The sequence below is a fragment of the Eumetopias jubatus genome, unplaced genomic scaffold (assembly GCF_037043125.1).
Source record: "Eumetopias jubatus isolate StellerSeaLion01/CBP00866 unplaced genomic scaffold, mEumJub1_p1.0 scaffold_3, whole genome shotgun sequence".
Lineage (NCBI taxonomy): Eukaryota > Metazoa > Chordata > Mammalia > Carnivora > Otariidae > Eumetopias > Eumetopias jubatus.
Window position 1 is genome coordinate 22,499,936 of NW_028274809.1, and position 18,197 is coordinate 22,518,132.

At 36.1% G+C, this 18,197-nt stretch overlaps 1 protein-coding gene across 1 annotated transcript in view; it reads right to left on the reverse strand.

Annotated features, from left to right (window-relative positions):
• Positions 1-319: 319 nt before the first annotated feature.
• ATIC (5-aminoimidazole-4-carboxamide ribonucleotide formyltransferase/IMP cyclohydrolase) overlaps positions 320-18,197 on the reverse strand; it is a 31,227-nt gene continuing 13,349 nt past the window's right edge. Inside the window, exons 8-16 of the mRNA XM_028112218.2 lie at positions 16,207-16,332; positions 15,325-15,432; positions 12,171-12,256; positions 10,941-11,030; positions 8,480-8,608; positions 4,657-4,749; positions 3,053-3,235; positions 1,569-1,724; positions 320-1,079 (exon numbers count right to left, since the gene is read on the reverse strand). Coding sequence (XP_027968019.1) covers positions 960-1,079; positions 1,569-1,724; positions 3,053-3,235; positions 4,657-4,749; positions 8,480-8,608; positions 10,941-11,030; positions 12,171-12,256; positions 15,325-15,432; positions 16,207-16,332 — 1,091 coding nt within the window. The 3' untranslated portion in view covers positions 320-959. The remainder of the gene's footprint in view (positions 1,080-1,568; positions 1,725-3,052; positions 3,236-4,656; positions 4,750-8,479; positions 8,609-10,940; positions 11,031-12,170; positions 12,257-15,324; positions 15,433-16,206; positions 16,333-18,197) is intronic.

Genomic DNA, 18,197 nt, shown 5'->3' on the forward strand with positions numbered 1-18,197 from the left:
CTATAGAGGAGATTGTACTGGACTAACCCTCCTACAGATAGTTATGAACACGGGACAAAAATGTTACAAAATCTATTTGAAACCATTGGAGAGCAACCAAAAGATGGTGGAAACCAGACAGGATCAACCTTCAAAGGGAAAGGAGATATGTCAAATCTCCACAAATCGATCTATGGATTCAATGCAATTCCAATCAACATCCCAACAAATTTTTTTGTAGAAATAGACTAGTTAGTTCTAAAGTTTATATGGAAATGCCGAAGCCCTGGAATAGCCAAAACAACTTTTAAAAAAGGACAAAGATGAACGACTCCCATGATCTGATTTCAAAATTTTAATATAAAGCTACAATTTTCAAGACAGCATGGTATTGGCATTAGGACAAACATAACTATGGAACAGAACAGAGTCCAGAAATAGACCCACTGCAAATAATGGTTAACTGAGCAAACACGCAATCCGACAGTTTTTTCAAATGATGGTGAAACACCTGGATAAATGTATGGAAAGAAAGTGAAACTTGACCCATACATCACACTAAAATTCAAACAAATCTCAAACTTTTGCTTAGAAAGGAGACAACCAACCTTTTTAGAACTCTGACTAAAAGAAAAGCTGCATGAGTGGAATCCCCTATGAGGAAACCAGTGAGACTGCAGGATGCTTATGCTATCTAACTCCAGGGTCTGCTCAGTTTCCCTGGCTTACTTGATAATTTTTAGATGTTTCACACAGGCAATGTTTTGGGATGAGCTGAGCTCCAGGAGGCAGGGATGTTCCTGTATTTCTTACACACAAATATTTGTGGGTAATGTTTCTATGCTAGACAACCTATAACTTTAAGAAATTAAATACAACCAAAAGCTATGGATCCAAGATGACTAAGACAAGATAGTCAAAATGTCACATGTGATTTTTCACCTACACATAAGCAAACCATAAAATACTGTGCAATGAAATCAGTGATGAAAAAGCCGAAGATTCGTATGAGCAAGGATTATTCCCAGTTCATCACAAGCCTCGATCACAACTTTGTCAGCAGCAGAACCAGAAGGAGCAGCAATGTAGGCCACACCACTCTGAGGGAAGAACAGACACTGACTTTCAAAACACAATTTTAGGTTAAGACATGCCAAAATCAAAATCCCCCTCTAGAAAGCATAAGCTAATAATGATTTACAACGCAGAGTGGTTCACTCACAGTCAAAACAGGAAAATAATAGGATTTGGGTTATTCATACATCATATGGAAAAGTAAAATAAATATTACTGACATATCACACTGCTATAACTTGGATATAGAATTCACAGAATTTAAACAGAAGGATTTCTGAAATAGTTTTTTTAAAAAAGATTTGTCCGAGACAGAGAGAAAACACACAAGCAGAGGGAGAGGGAGAAGCAGATCATTCCCCCTACCGGCTAAGCAGGGAGCCTAATGGCTCCCTGATCCCAGGGTCCTGGGATCTGAAGGCAGAAGCTTAACCAACTGAGCCCCCCAGGCATCCCTGAAAGAGTTTTTACATAATAATCAATTCTATGCAAATGCACATCAATTCCATACTTACCCTTTTAGCTCTGTCTACATTATCCCTGAAAGGAAAAAAGGCATCAGAGCTGACAGAAACTTCACTAAGTTTGTCAACCCATTTCTTCTTCTCTTCTTCAGTTAATAATTCAGGCACTTCCTCAAGCAATGCCTTCCACTTTATCAAATCTTCATCCTAAGAGTAGAGGGTGGAGAAAGGAGAGGAAGATTTGGGGCATGATCTTTAGTACTTTCTGATGCAAATCAGAATGCCAGAAAGCACTTGGGCATTTCCCCCAGGATTTAATTACAATGGCTCATTCCAGTTTACATATATCTCTAGAATCTTTTTTTTTTTTGATGCTTTTATTAACATTTCATTAAGAAAATTCTAAAGTGTACCAAATAAAGATTATATCATTTACTTTGTAAATCAGTTTATTTTAAATGTATTTTGTTTTTTAATCTCTGCCTAAGTGAGATCTACTTTATATCCGTGTCAAAGCAAGCAAACAGATGATGATGGATGTTCCAGAACTATATTTACATAGCCTCAAGTCTATAGTCAGTCTTAAGAGACGAATCAAGATAGGATTCATGGTATTCATATTTTAAAAAAGATGCTTCCATTTTGGATGATTTTTTGGCTTATACAATGTACTTTTAACTCTTGTTCACGTACATATAAAGCTTCTTCCAGAACTATGAGCAGGATTTTGCTAGGTAATATTAAACAGGGAAATACAAATATTAAAGTAAAAAAAGAAAGGCTTATATGTTAAGTACTTTATGGTTATAAGACATATTCTTCAATGACATTTATTATGTCATGGATTCCTGTCCCTGAATTTGCAGAAAAGGTAGTGTGGTCAACTCACTCCCTCAGAAGACCATCGAGAGTCTGATGACCAGACTTCTCTGTCTTCCATATAGGATTAAGCACTTGCTATGTCCAAAAATGGGGCTAAATTCTATATTTTTGGTAGGCTACTTGATAGTTGTAACTTTATTGCTTTCATATACCTTCTTTAAAACCGAAGACATTGAAGAACACAAAATGTAACAAAAATATACAGTTGTTAAAGGCACTGGTAGAAAATGTGGGGGGAGAAGACCCTGATTACCTGCTATCAGATAATTTTTATTTCATGTTGAATACACACCTATCACGTAGCAAGCATCATGCTTGGCACTGTGACAGAAACATCAAGATAGGTGACAAAAGAGCCCCTGCCATCAAAAGCTCAAAATCAACAGGGGAAGTACAAACATATAAAGCTAAACCAATGGTTATAAATTAAAAAGACAGGGAAGGTCTGTGGGGTCAGAAAGGGATGAAAAACTGAACGAAGTTAAAGGCAAGACAATGAAGAATTGTTAAGAAGTTTAGAATTACAATTTTAGACAATGTAAAATTTCAAGAAAAATACCATTTTCTCTCAGCAGTGATGAAGGTAGTCTGTTACAGAAAAAGGTGAGCATACCAGTATACTCTACCCACAAACCCAATGACAAGACTTTTACCTCGCCAATGGTTCCAGTAACATACTGATCAATGGCATTGGAGATTTCTGCTCTCTTCACTCCAGTTTTAAACTTCATTGAAAGCACCTGTGGATGATGTCTAAGCCACCAATAGTTTGCTTTATCCCCTGCAAGGCGTGTGCAGTGTATTCGAGACTGCTGTCCTGCTCCAATGCCAATAACCTGAAGAATATGAACATTAAGATGAGTATCTCTTCCAACAACATATTTTTCTTAACAGATCTTTTGTGCATATTCCCTAAAATCTATCAGTTTTGTGGAAAAAATATCAGGCCAAAATACAATAATTTTAAGTCATTAAAAGGTAAGGGTAAAAGTTTCTAACTACTATTTATACATTTTACCTCTTCACAGTGACATTTGAAGTACGGCTACTAATACTCTTGAAGTTTCTAGAACTCCTGGACATCAGTAGTGAAGCAGTTTTATTGGAACTTCTTAGAACCTGAGTCAAAGGAGACCAGTAGCCACAATCTCCTAAGTTTTCATTATTAGAGACATGCAATCTTTTAACAATTGACAATCAGGGGCGCCTGGGTGGCTCAGTTGGTTAAGCGTCTGCCTTCGGCTCAGGTCATGATCCCAGGGTCCTGGGATCGAGCCCCGCATTGGGCTCCCTGCTCCACGGGAAGCCTGCTTCTCCCTCTCCCTCTGCCCCTGCTTGTGTCCCTCTCTCGCCGTCTCTCTCAAATAAATAAATAAAATCTTTAAAACAAACAAAAAACAATTGACAATCAACTAAAATTCCGAATTTCAGAGTCTTCCAGGTCACATGCTAATTAATATCCACACTTTCTCTCCCCCACTTATGGGCCAAATAATTTAACAAATGCTAAGAGAAGAGTTCAAGACACTGTGAAAAGGGCTCCCAATGCTGCTGAAGCTATGGTAAAACCAGAACCAGGTTAGTCCAGAGTTAGGAGAGGCCCCAGTGATGAGCTAGCTTGGTCCTGCATTCTATGGCTCAGAGCACTAGGAAACAAGTTAAATACCTTGCTTAATTAACGTCAGCAACAAACGTTCAATATCTTGATTGTGGTAGTGGTCACGTAATTACATAATTTGGGAAAACTGTTCAAAACTTGAAACTTAAAGAGTGAATTTTACTGTATATAAATTATGTCTCAGTAAACCAGATTTTAAAAGATCACATTAACTTGCAGTCTACAGATTCTTGGTAAAGTAACCTTAGAAATATACGGGAAAATACCCAACAAGTTGCAAAAACACTGAATAATGGGTGGCAGTAACATTCTTTACTGTCTTCACTAGAAATACCACACCAATCAGGAGGAGGGGAGTGAATAAACTAGTTTTATAGCAGCCATTAGAGTCCCACTAATCCAAATGTGTCAACTCAGTCTGAGCCAAGAAGCAATACGACCAATTTTAATACGTTGTTCCAAAGACAGTTTGTGATCATCACTCGCTTTAACAGTCCCCTAGATTACTGAGTAAATATTGACAAACTCAGAGGAGAAGGAGTGGGCAGATTTTACTTTCTAAGCAGTCTAGGACCTGAGGGATGATTATCATTTTGTAAAACAACAGTCTGCTCCAAGTGGGTCTGAGAGTTTGGTTACCTGACCATTCTTGGCATAGCACACGGAGTTAGACTGCGTGTACTTCACAGCAATGGTGGCTACGATGAGGTCTCTGAGTGCAGACTCTGGCAACTGAAAAAACACAGGATGGTCAACTGCATCAGACTTTTGTAACTCCGTTTAAGCATCTTACATGCTATTTATTTTAACACACCTATAATATATAGCTGTATCTCTCAAAGAACAAAATGAAATGAACTGTTCATAGGAAACTCTGCTGTAGTTTTACTGAAAACAACTAATCAACATTTAACATATTTGTCGTGGAACTCAGCAGTGCCTAATGCATCACAGACTCAGACTAATGCCATTTGCAGTGACTCAGGCTTACACACCACACTAGTTACAAAATACCATATCCACCCCAAACTGACAAATAATAACTTTTTTCAACCACAGAACCAAGAAACATATATGCAAACATGATAAAAATTTATGTTCAGAAATAACACTGAGAATAATTTTCACAGACATTACAAACAACTGATGCCCATATACAGCCAAGGCTGTTCAGGAAAAAACAAATTAGGATCATTTTCTGCTTTGTCTACAAATTCTAAGTAGAAACTATTCAAAAATACTTGTGATGATAAATTAGACCTCATCAAAATTAAAACTTCTGTTCTGCAAAAAAAACCTGTATTAAGAGGATAAAAAGACAAGCTACAGACTGGGAGAAAATATTTGCAAACCATATCCGAAAAAGAACCAGTTATCTAAAATACATAAAGACCTCTCAAAACTCAGTGACAAAATGGGCAAAACACATGAAGAGACATATCACTAAAAATACACAGAAGGCAAATAAATATAAAAAAAACACCCATCATTCGCCATTAGAAAATGCTAACTAAAATCACGAGATACTGCCACATACCTAACTAAAGAAAAGAGATAACACTCAAAGCTAGTAAGAATGCAGAGACCTGGATCACTCATATGTTGCTGGTGTAAAATGTTAAAATGGCACAGGCTCTCTGGAAAACAGTTTGGCAGTTTAAAATATGCAACTATGATACTACCCAGCAGCCACCAATTACACTCCTGGGCCTTGAAAACAGAGAAATGAAAACTTATATTCACATAAAAACCCATTCATGAATGTACACTGAATGAAAATTATAAAAGGGGGAACAGATTAGATATTACCCAAGGTTAAGGAGGGGGTGGAGGAAGGAGGGAAATGAGTGTCATTGTAAGAGGGCAACACGAGGGATCCTCATGGTCATGGAAATGTTCTTTCTGTGCCTTAACTGTATCACTATCATTATCATGTACTATAGTTTTGCAAGACATTACCACCAGGGGAAATGGGGCAAAGGGTACACAGAATTCTTAACAGTGCATGTTGAACCTGCAATTTTCATTTTGATCTCAAAATTGAAAGCTCAATCAGAAAACACTATTAGAATTTCTTAAGAATTTATTATTCTAAGATAGTATTAATGTAGTATATCCTTTCTTATCTGTATCTGCTGTTTGAGACACCAACCATACATTTTATTCTTTTAGTTCTAAGAAAGTTTAATAACATAAACCAACTTTCCTACAGGTCTGTCTTGAAATGCAACCCTGGTATTCTGAGTCAGGATCAAGAAATATGAGACATTTCAAGGGGGGGGTGGGTGTTGGAGTGAGGGACACAAATAGTTAAAACAAATTAAAGCATTATTTAAGAAAAATGGAAGAGAAAATAATACAAGCATGTTCACTAATGCTTAATACACACTCCTGCTTTTCCCACTGCTCTAATACCTAAAAGGATTTTGAGGCCGACATGTTAACAAAACACTGCTTTAAAAGAAAAGGGGAATCTAAAGAAAGATAAAACCATCACTCTTATGCTTGAGCTTCCAAATTTCTAATTAAAAATACATATGAAACAAGTAGAGAAAAATTTAGATAAAAAATGAATTAAAACCATACCTCACTCCTTGTAAAAAAAACATCCAAGTTAGCACAGCCAGGGGCACAAAACCTATCAAATACTGCTAAATTATTAATCAGTCCAATACCTATAAACCTACAAGGAAAACTTACAAAAGTAAGAGCTTCAATAGTTAGGCAGAGCTAACAACATAGGTACCATGTAATCTAGGTCAATACTATTTCAGTATTTTAAGAGATAAACTAACCAGTCAGATTAATAAAGTGTTAAAAAAAAAAAGGGGGGGCCTCATATTACAGTGAGCTGCTTACATACAGTAAGTGACATTGGTACAAAACACAGCTTCCATCTGGAAACCCCAGTACCTTATAGCCTTGACCAAAGGAGTAGACTGCAATGAATTTAAAGCTATTTCTACACGTGATGCCTACCATGTTCCTTTATACTTCAGGGCACCATTAATTCTCAAAAATAAAAATGGAAGAATATCTATTAAATCAACAAAGATCACGTCTTCATCACCATATACTTATTAACAGATTGAACTATTCCAATAAAGGTTTTAAAGCTTATTTTCAGCAATTCTACTTAAAGATGATGAAAACAAATACACTTCCTCATTTTCTATTTCTGTTACAAGGAATGACTCTTTCTTTTCCAGGAACAAACAGAAAAGCTCAACACCTAAGTAGTAAAATAGCAAGTACTGAGAGGCAAAGATCCCAGAGATAAAGGAAGTAAGAAGAAATGAGTGTGACCATCTATGCTTTTCACCTCAAAGCATTTTCCAACTTTCAAGGCAATAAGGTAAAGGAACTGAGCACAACTCCTGGCAGTGTTACAGGACTAAGTGGCAAAAATGGAGTTCAGAGTACACCAAGTGACACCAGCACACACTAGTGCTTTCAGCAGAATAGGGGTGAACCATAAACAGACCAGTCCTCACAAAGACTTAAGCCCAGATTCAAAAGAGCTTAATTCCTGCCAGGATAAAAATGATCTGACTGCCACCTAATCTGCCTGCCAAAAGAAGTCAGATCTTTCTGGAAGGAAAAAAAACACCATCTAGACACTCAAAATACCTCTACGGTTTTTTCACATTCAGTGCCCAGCATTCAATCAAAAAATACCAGACATACCAGCAGACAAGACCACAAAACAATGTAGCTACACATCTTAAGTACTGGGCGGTGGGGGGGAGCCAATGTTAGAACCAGCAAAAAAATCCTTCAACACTGAAGGTCCAATTAAGAGACTTCAGAAAAAAAATACTAGTGCATCCATTTCCATATTATGTAACCTTGGGCAAATTTCTTACCCATAACTTATGTCACAATTCTGTGATCTTTACAACAGAGATGATAGTAGTCACCCAACCCCAGTCCCCACAGACTGCTATGCATATTAAATGACAGAATACACATAAATATGTGAAAAAAAAAACACACTATCATTGTAGGAGTATGTCCTTCCTAAAAGATGACAGCCCAAGAGCAAAAACTTGACCACATGAAACACTGATCACAGTACTGAAAATGGAAGCAAAATATCTATCAGAGTACATCTATACATGGATTGCCATGTGGCCTTTCAGATGAAGATACAGATCTATATTTGTTGATATAGAAACATATTTGTAGCTTAGTGCATGGAAAAAAGACAAGTTATAGAATTATGAAAGACATGATCCCATTTAGGCATAATTGAAGATAAATACCTCTGAGTATGTACATATGCACAGAAGCTTCTAATATGGTCATTTATTCTTTTGGTAAGCTCTTAAACTTATTTGATAACTCAAAGATGAGCTAGACATTTGCAGATCAACCAGTTTTAAATATGGGCCTTAATAAATACATAAGCTTATAAATATTAAAAACAGACTTACTGCATTACTAGCATTTTCAAACTTACATCTTTATTCTTGGTCACAACGTTGCTAAATAATGATCTGTCAATGACACCATTATTTCTCTTCTGACTTAAACGAAGACCAAAGAGAGTTCGAACTTCATTTTCATCTGGTTTGTAGGACTGATCCATCTAAAATAGAAATTTAGAGTCAAAAGTAGTATTTCTACAACCTTCAACATTTTTTGCTTAATTTACGTACAAAAAAAATCATTATAGCAAGATTATATACATTTTTTTCTAATTTAAGCATGTGTAAGATCACTTCAGTAAAGGTATAATAGAATAGCCAGGCACTAATATTTTGTTCTAAAAAATTTTATAGTTTTACAACCTGTGGTGTTTTATAACAACATATTAAAACCAATGATTCCAGGGACAGCATTTCTGGTTATTCTAACTGAAACCATTGTCTATATCTTCCTTTTGGAAGATCAACAGATAAAAACAGTTCTGCTAAAAAAAACAGGTAGTGGCATAAAAAATAAATTCAGTTTTCTCTTCTTTCTAATAATCTATTACAAAATACAGAACACTTGAATTAAATAGTTAAAAGGGGGAAAGCAACATTTGGAGTCGAAATATTTGTTATTTCAAAAGGAATATATGTTGTTGTTGTTGTTTTTTTTTTAAGTAATCTCTACGCCCAACGTGAGGCTTGAATTCACGATCCTGAGCTCAAGAGTCACCTGCTCTACTGAGCCAGGCAGGCATCCCGGGAATATATGTCATTTGTTGCTATCTTCCTCTTACAAATTTTGAACTGAAAAGATATTAAGACTTGAGAATAATCTGCATAAGACCACTCTCTCCCAAGTGATACTTGACAGTATCTCTTCATTTATCCTTTGAATGATTTTTATTTAGAAAGCACTGACATCTATAACTTATAAGCAAGACCTCTTATTAATTCTTCCTAATTTGTACTTTCTTGAATTCCAAAATGTTCCTTTTTCCTCTGTATTATCAAATTTCTAAAATTGGGATGTGCCTTCCCTATTAACTGATGTCAAAAGAAACTTGTCACTAGCCAGATATAGGAATAAAGTTATTTCATAGTTACAATTATGTGTCCATGTACAAACTTGGCTAAACTCTCAAATAATATATTGGGGGAAGGCCCGTTGTAGTCTTTTGACATCTTCAAATGTGATGCTGTCAGGTGCTGAAGAGGTCACGATGATGAATTCAAGGTTTGGAAAACATTCTCCATGATGATACATGTAACTATTAAACAGAGTCATAGGTACTTAATACCCTTAAAAAAGACTACTTAAGAAACTGAAAAATACAGCATCAGCTGACCGAACGGCTGAACTTACAATGAAGGGCCTTAAAGGAAATGTATGTATATTTAATATAGTATTTTTTTTCTTCTTTCCTTGAAAAGCTGACATGGAATCTGTGGTGTGTCATACAATTAATGGTATCTTACAATGAAGGCCATATACTTAGAACTTCCAGTATATGGAGTTAGTATTCCACAAATTTTTTGACATCAGCACTTTCCGTAAAACAGCTTTAGGAATTTTTATTTTAAATCAAATAATTCTTTGCTTTATCCATGTACAATCTTAGACTATGGGCTAGTTTCTCTAATAGATAAGAGCTTGTAAAAATCAATAAGGAAAAATCTCAACAATTAGAAAAATAGGGAAAGAATATGGTCAGATATTCATAAAAAGGAATTAAAAAATACTCTTAAATATGAAAAGATGTTCACCCCACACATAATGGGAAATTAAGCTGCAATGAGATGCCATTTTTATCTATCATACTGTTAAGACGAAAAAGTTCAAGAACACAATGCTGGCAAAGGTATTAGGAAATCGGCACCCTTCACATTCCCATTAAGACATAAAATTTGTTGGAACAACCTTAAAGAGGAGCAGGACCTATCAAAACTACCATTATGCACCGACTGAGACCCGGTCCTGATTCACTGTAGGGTGTGTGCAGTAACTAAAGATTGGTGAATGGCTACATAAGCTACATAGACAGGGGGCAAATGTCCAAGACAGTGAACTATGTGCATTTGTGTCAGTGGGAAAAAACAACAACAAAAAAAGAAAAAAATACAAATATTTGCTGAAAAGTACCAGCTATTTCAGGAAGGATGAGCAAGAAACTTAGTTACTTTTAAAGATGCAACAGAGTAGCAGAAGGGAAGGATGGGGAGACTTTTTATCAAATAACACTTAATACATTTTGGATAGGAAAGCATGGATATGTATTAACTATTTTCTTAAAAATTTAAGATTTAAAACTAAGACTAAGGAAGCTCTCCTCATCTAAAATCCAAAAATTAACAATAAGGGAAAAGAAAATTGTAGGATTAAGAATTAAAGAAACCTCAGTAAGAAAGGATAAATTAAAAGGTTTTCATCATAAAAGAAAGATTAAATATGGGAGAAAAGAAAAAATAGAAAAGTAAATTACTGTATTAAACATGAATTAAACTAACCTGAAGAACACAGTAACTCCCATTTTTCTTTTTAGAAAGTATTTTCAAAGCTTCATCTTCATATCCTGGGGCAACAATACCATCAGATACCTGTAAATATATTAAACATTAATTTCTACTTTCAAAAATTAGGGAACACTTTTTAACCAATTAAACATAATTATCTGTCTGAACGCAGCAGCACTTTCTTGTTTCTACCTCCAACAGATAATGCTAATACCTATACTCTGAAAAGATAAGCCTATGTTAGAATACAGCTTTGTACAGCTAACCTTATCTCATTTGCTATCCTTTCAGGGTTTCTGGCTGGTTCAGTTTTAACTAAGAATATACAAACGATTCACTCTAATACACGTACCTTAGGAAGAAAAATAATTTCTCACTGTTCTGTTCATGGAGTGGTGTTTTGCACCAGAAAAAGCATGTTGTAGTCCCCACTCTGCCAGGACCAGGCAAAATGACCTTAGGCAAAGCAAGTTCCACAAGAGCAACACATGGGGATCAGATTATATCTCTGCTAATAACCTTAGGCAAGGCAAGTACCTCAACAGCAAGCCAAAGGGATCAGATTTAACATCTCTGAAAGACAGAAAAGTCATAGTTCATACTACAAAGCCTTCTGCTATAACATAAAACGCAGCAGGTCAGCTCCACTGTGGGTGGGGATGGTAGTGGTCATGGGAAGAATCCCTAAAACTAAATACTATCAAGCCCATGTAGCCTTCACTTCTGCCTATTTGTTTTCCCTCCAAGCTAATCTGAGCTACCTTTTTTCTGTCTCTTTGCCCCAAAATCCCACCTTTCTGGAATGCTTATTTGGTATTCAACTGATGAGGGTTAGTTTTTCAAAGTAGTTTGTAATCTTCCCCTACACATCTTTTATTACAGACCTACAAAGGTTTACAGTAAGGCTCAATATTACATAGCCAAGACAGCATCCTCTGGTCTTTAGAAACAATAATTTTGGCATTAAGATAATGACTACTACAGAAAAAAAACCAAATATATAAATTAAAACATAGTAATAGCAAAATACCCATTTGAAACATTCACTAAATCTCAAAATTACAATTCAGTCAAGGATTCATGTTCTACATAAAATATAAACATTCTAAATAAACTAATTTACAGGTGGTATACATAAATATTATAAGTTATGCTTTCAATGAATACTAGGAATAAACAGAACTTTACTCAGTTATGTATGGATCCTCAGGAACGTCCACTAACCTCTCTGGAGATAATTTTGGCAGTAGGGACATCACAAACATCAGATAATGCAACAAAGTCACCAAAGGAAGACATCCTATCAGCCCCTATAAATAAAAATTAAAATGAGGTATGTAACACAAATATCCCTGCACAGAAAAAGATGTTTAAAAAAAACCCAATGTGATCATTTAAAATCCATTCCTCTAAACAGAACTTTATTGTTTAAGATCTAAATAAGAGATTAATAAGTCATTTAAACTGAAACAATCATAACAAAATATTCTTTAATTTTACCCTCTAGGCAAACTTCTGGAAGGGCCTGATAAACATTTTTTGTTTTGCAGGCACGTGGTCTGTTATACCTACTCAGCTCTGCAGTTATAGAAATCAGCCACAATGACAAAGGACATGGCAGTTCCAATCAAATTGTACTTAAAAAACAGGTGGCAGGCTGAATTTATTTACACATGTGCCACAGTATGCTAACCCCTACTACAGAAGATCAACCGTGCGTTGCTATCAAGTTTCTCGATGATCTTCTGAAAATGTTACAGTAATATTCACAGGTTATTAACCTCATGAGTTAGATTATTTCTGAAATATATAAAATACAACTCTAACCATATTCAGTGTAGTTAAAATAACCATATAATTTTAGTCCTATATTAACAATACAAATGCATTCAATAGCCTAATATGAAGTAGGGTGCACCAAATTCCAATTATGTTTCCATTTATTACATGAAATCCACACACTTTAATTTTTTTATTATGTTAATCACATTAGTTATTGATGTAGTGTTCCATGATTCATTGTTTGTGCATAACACCCAGTGCTCCACGCAGAATGTGCCCTCCCTAATACCCATCACCAGGCTAACCCATCCACCCCCCAGAACCCTCAGTTTGTTTTTCAGAGTCCATCGTCTCTCAATGGTTCGTCTCCCCCTCCGATTTACTCCCCTTCATTCTTCCCCTCCTGCTTTTTTTTAATATAAATTGCATTATTTGTTTCAGAGGTACAGATCTGTGATTCAACAGTCTTGCACAATTCACAGCGCTCACCATAGCACATATCCTCCACAATGTCCATCACCCAGCCACTCCATCCCTCCCACCCCCCTACCACTCCAGCAACCCTCAAGTTTGTTTCCTGAGATTAAGAATTCCTCATATCAGTGAGGTCATATGATAATGTTTCTCTCTGATTGACTTATTTCACACAGCATAACACCCTCCAGTTCCATCCACATCATTGCAAATGGCAAGATCTCATTCCTTTTGATGGCTGCATAATATTCCATTGTGTATATATACCACTTCTTCTTTATCCATTCATCTGTCGATGGACATCTTGGCTCTTTCCACAGTTTGGCTATTGTGGACATTGCTGCTATAAACATCGGGGTGCACGTACCCTTTTGGATCCCTACATTTGTATCTTTGCAGTAAATACCCAGTAGTGCAATTGCTGGATTGTATGGTAGCTCTATTTTCAACTTTTTGAGGAACCTCCATCCTGTTTTCCAGAGTGGTTGCACTAGCTTGCATTCCCACCAACAGTGTAGGAGGGTTCCCCTTTCTCCGCATCCCTGCCAACATCTGTCATTTCCTGACTTGTTAATTTTAGCCATTCTGACTGGTGTGAGGTGGTATCTCATTGAGGTTTTGATTTGGATTTCCCTGATGCCGAGCGATGTTGAGCACTTTTTCATGTGTCTGTTGGCCATTTGGATGTCTACTTTGGAAAAATGTCTGTTCATGTCTTCTGCCCATTTCTTGATTGGATTATTTGTTCTTTGGGTGTTGAGTTTGATAAGTTCTTTATAGATTTTGGATACTAGTCCTTTATCTGGTATGTCATTTGCAAATATTTTCTCCCATTCTGTCGGTTGTCTTTTGGTTTTGCTGACTGTTTCTTTAGCTTTGTAGAGCTTTTTATCTTGATGAAATCCCAATAGTTCATTTTTGCCCTTGCTTCCCTTGCCCTTGGCGATGTTTCTAGGAAGAAGTTGCTGCAGCTGAGGTCGAAGAGTTGCTGCCTGTGTTCTCCTTTAGGATTTTGATGGACTCCTGTCTCACGTTTAGGTCTTTCAACCATTTGGAGTCTATTTTTGTGTGTGGTGTAAGGAAATGGTCCAGTTTCATTCTTCTGCATGTGGCTGTCCAATTTTCCCAACACCATTTGTTGAAGAGACTGTCTTTTTTCCATCGGACATTCTTCCCTGCTTTGTCAAAGATTAGTTGACCATAGAGTTGAAGGTCCATTTCTGTGCACTCTATTCTGTTCCATTGATCTATGTGTCTGTTTTTGTGCCAGTACCATATTGTCCTGATGATGACAGCTTTGTAATAGAGCTGGAAGTCCGGAATTGTGATGCTGCCAGCTTTGCTTTTCTTTTTCGACATTCCTCTGGCTATTCGGGGTCTCTTCTGGTTCCATACAAATTTTAGGATTATTTGTTCCATTTCTTTGAAAAAAGTGGATGGTATTTTGACGGGGATTGCATTGAATGTGTAGATTGCTCTAGGGAGCATTGACATGTTCACAATATTTGTTCTTCCAATCCATGAGCATGGAACGTTTTTCCATTCCTTTGTGTCTTCCTCAATTTCTTTCATGAGCATTTTATAGTTTTCTGCATACAGATCCTTTGCCTCTTTGGTTAGATTTATTCCTAGGTATCTTATGGTTTTGGGTGCAATTGTAAATAGGATCGACTCCTTAATTTCTCTCTCTTCTGTCTTGTTGTTGGTGTATAGGAATGCCACTGATTTCTGTGCATTGATTTTATATCCTGCCACTTTACTGAATTCCTGTATGAGTTCTAGCAGTTTTGGGGTGGAGTCTTTTGGGTTTTCCACATAAAGTATCATATCATCTGCAAAGAGTGAGAGTTTAACTTCTTTGCCAATTTGGATATCTTTTATTTCTTTTTTTGTCTGATCGCTGTGGCTAGGACTTCTAATACTATGTTGAATAGCAGCAAACACACACTTTTATAAACAAATTTATTCCAAGGCACTCATGTAGTCATTCCTAAGTATTAATAAAAAACAAATTAAAGATAATTTGAAATCTGAAACAGAATATTACTACTTTATTCTACTTAGGATAAAATACTGTTTTTTCTCTTTTAAGAACAAGCAGGAACTCTATTATTGTTCTGACCTCTTGCCCTTGCATACGCAGCTGATATGGGTGTAAGAGTTTTATACAGATCGTAGACCATGCAGACTTTAGCTTCATCTTCACTGAGTGGGATTCCAACAGCAGCACCTGGCATAGAAAACCATAAAATAAACCTCCAAGTCTCAAGTTACTAGTTACCCTCTCCTACATCAAGACAACATTTTTCTTAACATCTAGTCCATATAGCATAATTTCTAGTGCCTTTGCCAAATTAAACAAACATCTGGCCAGATAATTAAACACCAAAAATACAGCTGCAGGGGAGGAGGAAGGGGGGAATCTTTCCTCTCTGGCTTCTGGAAACAACTACCGTCTGAGTCTGCCAGCACCATGCATGGGTACAAAGCTGGTTTACTTCATTAAGGACTCTCTCTCTCCTGCTTGATACCACATACCATTTATTTCTTCCCTGTTTACATCAACTTAATATCAAATAAACATCAAAGAACTATGTATTAGAGTTGATTTAGACACAGAAGCAAAAAGGTATCTCATACAATGGCTATAAAGTTACCATAAGGTGTCACAAGAACTTCTTTATGTCTGCACAGTTCCATTCTCAACCATGTGGAAAAATAGTCATATTGCATTAAACCATTTTATTTTTTACATTTCCACTGCAAAAAAGTGATTTCCTAATCCTGTCTCAGTGATGTTATACAATTACATATACGTCAATAACAAATACATGTTATTACCAGATTTTGTCACGTTACTGTATTGAAACTGTTAACAGACTCCACAAAAGTGGTTTGAGACTTTAGAGAATGTCTATATTCACATTAGAACATGTCAATTCTTTCTAATCAAAAAGGCGGCATTCTGAACAGATCCAAAGCGTTCCAGAGAGTAGTGCTTTACCTGCTGGGCTGACATGTTTGAAAGAGGCAGCGGCTGGAATGCCTAAAGCTTCTTTGAGTTCCTTCACCAGCTGCCAGGCATTCAAAGCATCACACAAGTTTATAAATCCAGGGGCTCCATTTAGAACTACATATAGAAACAAAACACATTATTAAGCAGGATCAATAAAATCAGATATATGTACATTTCTGAAAAATAACATATGTCAAGGCTGCACAAATATGTTTTCAGAAAAGTATAATTAAGAGGCAAATACATATACACAAATATAAAAGAACTTGATAAAAAAGAACAAAACACTAGAGCCTAAGCCTGCCTCACCAAAAAAAAATTAAAAAAAAAAAAAGAGAGAGACACACACACTCCCTCTTCTCTCTCTCACATACATATGCTACTGGAGAAACCAACTCCAATCTAGAAATAAACCAACAGAGAATTCAGGAACGGGAGAAAGAATGACAAGACCAGTGATCGTCAGGGATCCACTTCAGTACAGAACTAAGATAACACAATCACAGCAATTACAGAGACAATACAAAATCTAAGTTATATACCTTGTCAATATAAGAATATATTACAAGCTAATGAAAGAGCTGTGGGTGGGAGAAAACAAGGGGAAAAAAATAAGTTGGATTCTTCCTCCTTTATATGAAATTCAGTAGGCTCTGCCTAAAGTTGAAATGCCGTTAAAAAGATTACAACTTCCAAGTTTCTCACTGCCTATTTTCTTAACAATGGCAGGATTTTTTAGGAGCTATTATCTCTTGTGAATAAATTATAAACTCCGCACATACAAAAAAAAATGAGGGCCATTAATTAAAAACAAATTTATAATTGCATTTCCTTTGTGTTATCTTGCATGGTACATACTTTTAAAAATAAACTTCGACAAATATTTACTGAGTGCTTACCACCATGTTGGGGACTGTTACAGGTACTGGGGATATTACCAATGAATAAACTAGCTCCTCCCACATAGAGCTTACAGGAGAGGCACAGAAGAAACAAAATAGGCAATTAATAGTAAACAATAAGAGAAAATATTAGGTCCTTATACAAATGAGTTGAAAACATGTCCACAGAAAAACCTGTACCTGAATGTTTTTAGCAGCTTTATTCATAACTGTCAAAAACTGTTTTTCTATTTCTGATGTCCTTCAAGAGGGGCATGGATAAACTAAATTAGGGTATATCCATATACAATGGAATATTATTAAACAGCAAAAAGAAATGAACTCTCAAGCCACCAAAACCATGGAGGAACCTTAAATGCATATTGCTAAATGAAACAAGCCAGCGTGAAGAGGCTATACACTGTATGATTCCAACCTTATGATGCTATGGAAACAGTAAAAATACAAGTGGCTGCAGAAATCAGGGAGGTAGAATGCAGGGAATTTTTAGGTGGTGAAGCTATTCTGCACATACTGTCAAGGTGGATACATGACATTACACATGTCAAATCCCAAGGAATATACAACACAAAGAGTGAGTCCTAATGTAAACAATGGACTTTAGTTAATACTAATGAATCACTACTGGTTCATCAATTTTAACAAATGTACTATACTAATATAAGATATTAAAAGGAGAAACTGGGGAGAGGAGGTCCAGAGGGAGGGAATGTCTGGGAATTCTCTATACTTTCTGAGAAATTTCTCTGTAAATCTAAAACTACTTTATAAAATAAAGTCTATTGTAAAAAAAAAGGGGGGGTGCCTGGGTGGCTCAGTCAGTTAAGTGCCCAACTCTTTTTTAAAATTTTTTACTTAAATTCAATTTAATTAACCTATATTATGTTTCAGAGATAGAATTTAGTGATTCATCAGCTGCACAGAACACCCAGTACTCACTACTTCAAGTGCCCTCCTTAATGACCACCACCCAATTACCCCATCCCTCCCCAGCAATCCTGTTTCTTATCGTTAAGAGTCTCATATGGTTAGCCTATTTTTGTCTTTATTTTTCCTTCCCTACCCCTATGTATGTTC